The sequence below is a fragment of the Monomorium pharaonis genome, chromosome 9 (assembly GCF_013373865.1).
Source record: "Monomorium pharaonis isolate MP-MQ-018 chromosome 9, ASM1337386v2, whole genome shotgun sequence".
NCBI lineage: Eukaryota > Metazoa > Arthropoda > Insecta > Hymenoptera > Formicidae > Monomorium > Monomorium pharaonis.
This window is the reverse complement of record NC_050475.1, coordinates 18,813,044-18,822,132: the sequence shown is the minus strand read 5'-3', so window position 1 is coordinate 18,822,132 and position 9,089 is coordinate 18,813,044. Positions and strand designations below refer to the sequence as shown.

The 9,089-nt window shown below is 40.6% G+C and overlaps 1 protein-coding gene across 22 annotated transcripts in view; it reads left to right on the top strand.

Moving 5' to 3' along the window:
- LOC105835059 (cAMP-specific 3',5'-cyclic phosphodiesterase) overlaps positions 1–9,075 on the top strand; it is a 330,289-nt gene extending 321,214 nt beyond the window's left edge. For 21 of the 22 annotated variants that reach the window (XM_036292358.1, XM_036292364.1, XM_036292362.1 and 18 more), the window contains 3 exons: positions 3,860–4,123; positions 4,384–4,483; positions 4,922–9,075. In XM_036292358.1, the coding sequence (XP_036148251.1) occupies positions 3,860–4,123; positions 4,384–4,483; positions 4,922–5,718 (1,161 nt within the window). In that variant the 3' untranslated portion in view covers positions 5,719–9,075. The remainder of the gene's footprint in view (positions 1–3,859; positions 4,124–4,383; positions 4,484–4,921) is intronic. The other variant, XM_036292351.1, reaches the window with a different exon arrangement.
- The last annotated feature ends 14 nt before the right edge of the window (positions 9,076–9,089 follow it).

The window sequence follows — 9,089 nt, the reverse complement described above, 5'->3', positions numbered from 1 at the left end:
GGGCGTCGATCTAGGTGATCACTTTCTATTTGCCCGCAACGCGAACGCATCGTGCTTTCCGTTTCTGAGGCAAATGTTCCCACAAGACAATCTCCAAGCATCTAATAATGATAAACAGTTAATTTGCGCCGTCTCGCATCTCCCCAAAGTGTCATCCGGTTCAATTCGTCACGCCCACGCGAGTGATCTTCACCAAATGTCAAAGTAGATAGCGATGTGGCATTTCGATAGAATTTATACACACACAGGAATGGTACTCATGTAGCTAAATGAGGCCTCAATAGAACCGAGATTTATTCGACTGTACCGATCGTTAATCGCAGCCTGACGAGAGTACGGCACGTGTAATCCGTGTTATGTATATATTGATTATATAGTCATAAAGCAGAAAAACAGAACGATTATATGTTAATGATAAGTTGATAAGTATATCGCCCGATTTTAATGCGATTACTACGATAATTACTGGGTTTTAATATGATTAACGATTGATAACTAGCGCGATAATTGTGAAAGCTTTATTTAGTTATGAGGTAAAGAATGAATTTTCAATAAGAGAATCCGTGAACTACGTAGTAATCGCTGAAATCGCGCAATGTGTAATTATTAATGGACGGTTTTTAAAGTCCTTACAGTCAAAAATCGCTACAGAAAGTTTTTTTCTTTTTTTAAGAAAAAGATACTTAAAAAATTGTTCGTGGAACATAAATTTATATCACTGAATTAAGTTTTTTATTTTTTATTTAAATACGGCAAGATGAAATTTTATTCCTAGCAAATAAATCGATTAATAAAAAGGAAGAGATATATTTTACAGAAGTGTATATTTTGTTATTGCAATTTTTTTATAACCAATAAATATTGTTGAAAATGTCATATACGGAGATATATTATGTATTACGGATTACACGGGTGTCACCTTCTTGTTAGAAATAAAGTTATAATCGTCTTCTAATTTCTAATTAACTCATAGAAAGGATTAAATTTCTTTGACGTCACGCTGTACGCGAATTAATAACGAGACCGGTTCAATCGAAAAGACTTGGTAATTTAATTGATGAACGTTCGAGAAGATAGATAGTGCCGGAAGTTTTGTTTTAAGCGAAACATTTTCTTTTTTTTTATATCAATGTTGCGTAAAAGTAACATACTGTGCGTAGTTAAAATTCGAAAGTTTTCTGTATATGATTAAAGATAAAAATGATAAATAAACGTATCTCACAAAACATTGACAGCAAAAATATCAATTAATCTCAATCAGTTGTAAGAAATAAAACGGCTATTCAGGTCTTCGGTGAGAGGAGAGATTACGATGTACTCCCGAGTGCAACGTATTTTGAGATTGAGACTTAGATTAATAGAACAGTCTACTAAACATACGCTAAAGCTTCTAGTTTTTCACGAAAAGCTTCCATTTTTGCGAATTTATCGCGGTGACGACCTCGTCGGTGATGCCGTTTATTGTTTCTTTTTGTTTTTTCGATCCGCGCGCGTATTGACGTAAATTCCATCGCATCCGAGAATTCTACGATGTTTCTGGCTTTCATCTCCGTCTGCCTATGAATATCTGTACCCGTACGATATTATATCGCGACTCGAATCGGCGTCATACCGCGTGCTTTTGGCTTCGAAAAATTTCCAACGACGTCCTCGACATGTGTACCTGTGCGATGACCGAACTTTTATTTAGAGCACTCCCGATTTTACGGCGGAATTAACATGCACGCTGCAAGCAATGTAACGATGCAACGAGAAAGAGGGAAAAAGTGCAAGGGAAAAGAGGAAACGGAGGAGCGGAGAGATTAGACCGGATTAACACGTAAATTTCGCGGATTAAAGGGATTACGAAAGCGCGAGCTCTGCGTTCGGCAATTAAAATGCTTTGCGCGAAGCTCACGCTACATCATTAACTATAGTCGCGTCAGTATTAACTGTTGATATTCACCGAACTTTCGTCACGCGTTTGCGCATGCATATCACGAAATCGCTATTTTGCTCTCTTCAGGAAACGACCGTGCTTGTCGCGGCGCTATTTCAAATTTGCATGTCAACGCAACGCGTATGCGTGAACACGGGATGAGAGTCAAGCGTTGAATATACATCCGAGTTTATTAATTATATACGATAAAAGCTCCCCGGGGTAAACGCCCCCTCTTTCCGTCTCTCTTTCCTTCTCTCTCTCTCTCTCTCTCTCTCTCTCTCTCTCTCTCTCTATCTCTTTGCTACTATTGCGATCACCGCGCCGGGGGAATCGCTCAGGTTAATAGTGAAGAATAATGATTACTTTTAATGTCGAGATGTCACGGAGCGGTAGAAGTTTAATTGGTTTCGGCAAACGAAAACTCCGCAAGCGCATAAACATAATGACGCAGAAGTTTATTTTTCATTCCACTTTACGCGAACGTTAATAAAGGATTTTAAAGAATTTAATTTCTTACGTTTGCTCGGATTTTATTAATGTTCGCTCAAGTATCTTGCTTAAGTACACGTCACGGGAGTACTTTCTCAATCCAAATAAATCATATCGCGCATATCTCTCTTCTCATTTCTTCTTTATTTGACCGCGAAACTTATCTCCTTCTTGGCGCGGCGGCGAACAGCGCGCGCGAGTAGATAGGCGATAGAATTTTTAGCAAGCAGAACCGTGGCATACGATTACGCCGATTACAAGGTCGGTTGTATTTTAACGGGTACAGGCAAAAACACACACACACACATTTGGGACGAGGTCGTACGTCTTCGATAACCTGAATAATAACTTTACCGATTAGCGACGCGCATTTTTCACGACGAAATACTGATTTTCGGCGCTTCTACGAAAATGATATCGCGATCTCGACTTCGTTTAATCTAAAATAAAATTTGAGGAATACTAACTCTTGATTGCCACTTTATTTGTTACTTTTAATAACGGTTATAAAAAAAAAGAGTATAATCCGCAACTGAAGTCTGTGAAGCGATACTTCAAGGAGGAATAATTCTTCACGTTCTTTGTGTATAGTCTCTTAGAAATCTTACTTCTGGGAAAGTAAGCGGTGAAAGGCTATCTTTCCATTATGCAAATTGAGGTAAATTTTCTTAATGAAAAAGAAGAAGGAACCGGGTGTATTAAGCGCCGCTGTTCTGCATATTAATCAGATTTCTCGTAGAGAGATTGCGTTAGCGATACACTCATAAGAGAGACTAAAAGTGCAACGCAGACGTGTCCTTAGATGGTTACGTGACTCTGCAGACTCCCTTAGAGACTAGAGACCCATTTTACACCCACGCAATTATGATTCAACCGTCCTAGAATGTCACTTTACCGCCAAGATACTTTATTTGGTATCAGAGTTGACGAATCCTATATTTGTTTCGGGAACGAGACTGTTATTTACGAAACTGAATCAGTCGAAACAATCAGTCACGGTGTTGCTGCTGTTCAATGAAATTCCCTGTTTAATGATATTTACAAACTGACAGTCCGGTCGAATCCTCTTAAATCTCGCTCGCTCGCCTCGTTTATAAAAACGATAACGTCTTCGTTGTCGCGCGAATAATATGCGAGTTGTCTGCGAATGTCCGTGAATAATCGGCTTCGCATGTGACCCTTGAACGATAATGCAAGACCTCCACTATCTCTGTATCCGTAGACATATGATATTCTTCCGTTTAACGAGTCGCTACAAGGCGCATTCGTGTTCATAATTAATATCTACGCCGCGATATAATAATTGAATAATAACCACAATTAGTTTCTCTCTCTTCTTTCTTTCTTTTCGCGATATCACTTCGAAGCGAAACATTTAATTTTCGTACAGAACGTCGCCGGATTATTGTGAATATCGTTGGGAATACTGTACGTGATTGTAATTTGCAGTTGCTCTCGGACATCGACAAGTGGGGCATTGACATCTTCAGGATAGGCGAGCTCAGTAACAATCGGCCCCTCACCTGCGTCGCGTACACGGCCTTCCAGAGTCGAGATCTGCTCAAATCGCTGGCGATACCTCCCAAGACCTTTGTTACCTTTATGATGACTTTAGAAGATCACTACGTGAAGGATAATCCCTTCCACAATAGCCTCCATGCAGCCGATGTGACTCAATCTACTCACACTCTGCTCAACACGCCCGCACTTGAGGTTTGTATTTAATGTTTGTACTTCTGCTTATATATAGATCGTATCGTTTTTTTTTTCTTTCCCTCGACCTTTGAACTTACGTAGCTTGCTCTCACGATAAGGTCTACAAATATCTTGGTGACGAGTGTATTCCTTTCACAAAGAATAAGATATACTCATTTACTTACTTTGTAAAAGAAAGAACTGAGAGACGTAACAAAAAGAAAAAGAAATGTATTTTCTGTGACAACGTATCATAAATGATATATTATGTTACACAGTCCGTGTTCACGCCGTTGGAGATCACCGCTGCATTGTTTGCGGCTTCCATCCATGATGTAGACCATCCTGGACTCACGAATCAGTTCCTCATTAACTCAAGTAAGTCAACGAGATTTATCAATTTTTTACTGTATAACCTGTTACTTTGTGCTGCAATATAAACATTTATACTGAGAGAAAAGATGGTTTTATATCAAACCAATAATATTTACTTCAAACAAATAATACTTAATCGTTTGATGGAAATAAGTTATATTTGAATGATATTTAATATATTTAATTGAATCGAGTAATCTTTTTTATTAAAATATATTTACTTCAAATAAATAATATTTAATCGTTTGATGGAAATAAGTTATATTTGAATGATATTTAATATATTTAATTGAATCGAGTAATCTTTTTTATTAATATATATTTTGATCAACATATCATGTTTCTCTATTTTTCGAGAAAAAAAGAAAAATTCAATTAACGTGCTTGTTGTTTCTATTTTATAATGATCAGCAAATTAATTATTTATTTTTTTTTATTCAGGCTCCGAGCTCGCGCTAATGTACAACGACGAGTCGGTGCTGGAGAATCATCACTTGGCGGTCGCGTTCAAGCTTCTGCAGAACGAGGGCTGCGACATATTCGTGAACATGACGAAGAAGCAACGACAGACGCTGCGAAAGATGGTCATCGACATGGTTCTCTCGACAGACATGTCGAAGCACATGTCACTGCTGGCCGATCTGAAGACTATGGTAGAGACGAAGAAAGTCGCCGGTTCCGGCGTACTACTGCTCGACAATTACACCGATCGTATCCAGGTGCTGGAGAACCTGGTACATTGTGCCGACCTGTCTAACCCGACGAAACCGTTGGCTCTTTACCGACGATGGGTAGGTTTACTGATGGAGGAGTTCTTCCTGCAAGGCGATCGCGAACGGGAGCAAAACATGGATATCAGTCCGATGTGCGATCGGCACAGCGCGACCATCGAGAAGTCGCAAGTCGGCTTCATCGATTACATCGTGCATCCACTCTGGGAGACATGGGCGGATCTGGTGCATCCGGACGCGCAGGAAATTTTGGACACTCTCGAGGAGAATCGCGACTGGTATCAGTCGATGATACCACCTTCGCCGCCATCCGATGACCAGCAACAGTCAGGTACGAACGAGAGTCAGCAACAGCAGGATAGGATACACTTTCAAGTGACGTTAGAAGAGGGTGACGAGAGTAGCGAGGCTGTAGAGGGTGGCGATACAGGGGGCGGCGGTGGCGAGTTCTCCAGTGAGGACCCGGGCGGTGAGACGGAGGACAATGCCACGGAGGCTGGGATGTGACGGAGGCTCGCTGGTATTTGCAGGAAGCTCCATGAAAAGGTACAGCAGAGTTGGTGGCGAGTGCGTCAGTGACATTCGCACCCAGCCGCGCCTAGTCGCCGGTCCTTTTGTATCGACCTATGCCACGTCGGCTGGACCACGAGGGAGAGCGGCGTTTGAGATGACCAGGCCGTCTCGATCGGACGGCAGGAGAGACAACGTCCCGACGACGACGGAATTATGGTTCGCGAAGTGCGAAGATACTTCAGGATCGCTACGTTTCGGCTGGACCGAAACGAGCGACGCGAACGCGGACGAAGCCGCGCGTCTTTTGTCGTCGTCATCGTCATCGTCACCGTCGTCGTCGACGTTTCAGTTTCGTTTCCACGTTTCGTCTCATTGAATACTATCAAGCGGGAGGGGCGAATCTCTCTTCACACAGTACCTGCGCAAATGAAAGCGGCATCTGCATGTTTGCTACGTCGAGTGGGTGGCAAGAGGTTTCTTTTTTTTTTCATTACACACGCACACACACCACGGATGATGATTATCGAAGCACGATGATCATTCATCGTCCACCGATCGTCATCTTCTTCAATTGGTTTAACAATGTTGTGTCGCCGTCGAAGGCTGAAGGGAGCCTCTCTTCCAGAACATGCAGGATCCTCAACAACATATCAACAGTGTACGATATACTATGGATTCTAGCCGATGCATATTAGCGATATTTCCGAGCAGATCGATGTCTCTGTCTTCTTCTTGGATTTCGAACGCCGCGCGGAAATTGTTGACACGTAAACCACGTTTGAGATTTGTACTTGGTACGACGGAAGTTTATCGATTTGTTCGTTATCGAATTCTTGCGTTACTATGTCGCGTCGTAAGCTCAACAATGCGTTGCATTCTCGCAGTTTACTTTTGCGAATGATAAAACCGGTTTTGCCAATAGTCAATATGGATCGGATCGAGCTTGATTTAGCCAAAATGCACGCTGTATCGGAAAGGAAACAATTAAACGGAAAGGATACTCATTTGCAGTTAGGCGCGTTCATCCTTTTAGTTCTTCGACGGTTTATTCGATAGTCACCTACTTATCGGTAGAGAAAGGGATACTTGTCTTTAATCGTAAGATTTTGTCATGTTCGCTTCGTAGACGTAGACAAGTTTGTAAGTGAATTGTTCGTAATCGAGAAATACAAGAATCCAGAAGTAGCCGCGCGTCTATAAAGGAGATGCTAGAGCAAACACGTAGAGTATTACCCGCTGTCTGCGTGCTTTAAGCAAAAGAAGCGTAACAGGCGTCTTTGCTTCTTTTTCCCATATCATGCGATCGGCGGGGAGCACCGAGCAGCAGAACGGGGGGGGGGGCATCGAGATAAGGATATAATTAATTAATTTTAATACACAACTACGTTGAGAGCTGGTCTTTTAAGTTTGTATTAAAATTAATTACCGGAGCCGCGAGACGCTTTCTTGCGATATATACGATACACATAAGACTACACGCAAAAAAACCTACACACACGCATACACACAATACACAAATGCAATACGTACAACTACAATGCGAGCGAGGATATATATATATATATATATATATATATATATATATATATATATATATATATATATACACATCGATAGATGTTTTTAACCAAAGAGTAATATAAGTGATTGTTAAGTCGATTGCCGAGCGTGCTGTTCACCGTATACGTCTTCTGACGACGAGTAATCCAGCGACGGTAAACGTATCATCCTGGAATTTCACGTGGGATGTCGGAAGGAAAAGTGTCTTCATCACGAATGTCCATGAATCGCTCAAATTTGCAAGTTCGTTCGACGTTCAAGCCGCGATCGCAATCCAAATGGACCTGGTGAACGCGTGCTGATGAACGCCGAATGTACGCTGCTGTATTTCTTTAAACGTACAAGTTATGTCGACAAGCCACGAGGATAATTTTCTTCTTCTCTTGGACTATCGCGAATCTTTACTAAAATCTATTAATTTCCGAAGGAAAGCGGACTGATCATCCGTATTGACGGAATGACGACAATTTCGCGCTATGATGACATCAGGGAAAACGAGCGATACACATTATCAGCGATCGATGGTCGAGCGTTTATTGAGGATCAGCCTAAAAAAGCAAACAAAATTAATATTTCACTGCTACTCTAAGTCGTAAGCATGCCATTGACTGCGCAAAGTAGGGAAAAATTTGAGTCTGATTGAGAACGTGCGTAAGCGACCGGGTAGCTCGGGTTCACGTAATCGTACATTTCTTAATCACGTTAAGGAAAATTATAAAAAGTCGCATAACAAAAAGAAGAAAAAAAAACGGAAAAAATACTACGGAGAAAGCAAAATCTCTATGTGTGTTGTAGACAATGATCTAGTGAGTGTTTTGGTGCTGGCCACCAAGCTTTAGCGCGTAAGAAAACTCCGAGGTTCACGAGAGTCCGCGACTATGTTGTTAAGTCAAGAAAAGGGAAGGGGGGAAAGTTAACTTAACGAAGTTTTTAGGGCGTAAGCAACGAGGTTATAATAATTATATTAATAATAATTACTGATAATAATCATAACATTAACAGTAATAATAATAATAAGTGCGAGATAAGAAAGATACTGATTTATTAATTAATGTTAACGATAACACTCGCTGCGCGAATGAACGAATGATCGAGATCACGTTTGCTCAGCCGTCATGGGCTATGTCGTATGATGGGAAAAATGGAGGAAAGTGGTGAAAAAGAAGAGAAAGGAAAAGACGTTGAAGTGTTATCGATTATGTACCTCTGCACTAACACCGAGTTTGAGACTTGGTGAAAGTATTTGATTAGACGACGATTTTGGAATTATTTAGCGCGAGTGCGTCTTTGATTGTATTTTTGGCGTGAGCGAACGGAAACGCACTCCCGTTCTGTAATGTTTTTTCTTGTCGCTCGTCTCGATGGATCTCGCGAGTGTGTGCGCAGGTACAAAGATAAAAAACAAAAAACGCCACAAGATACGATTTTGTCATACAAATCTTATTGAATCATCGTGATTTGTTGCACTTCTAAAGCGTCGTTGCTCAATAAAATGACCTCTCTAACACATATAGTTTGCCAGTTGTTCATTAAAGACTAAAAAAAAAAGGAAAGTTGAAAAGGAAAAACAAATGAAAAATTGATGGTTCAATGATAATTTATAAGTATAACAAATTGCGACGATTCAATGAGATGTGTAATATAATATTTAGTAATAATAGATTGATAATGATGATGAGATGGGGAGAAAAAAATAAAAATACCTGTTTGATTGCTGGACAGTTAAATGAATGTATTAATATCGTGTAATCGTCGTACGAGATATATGTGTAATAAAACATATTTATTGTCGGAAGTCTCGACCT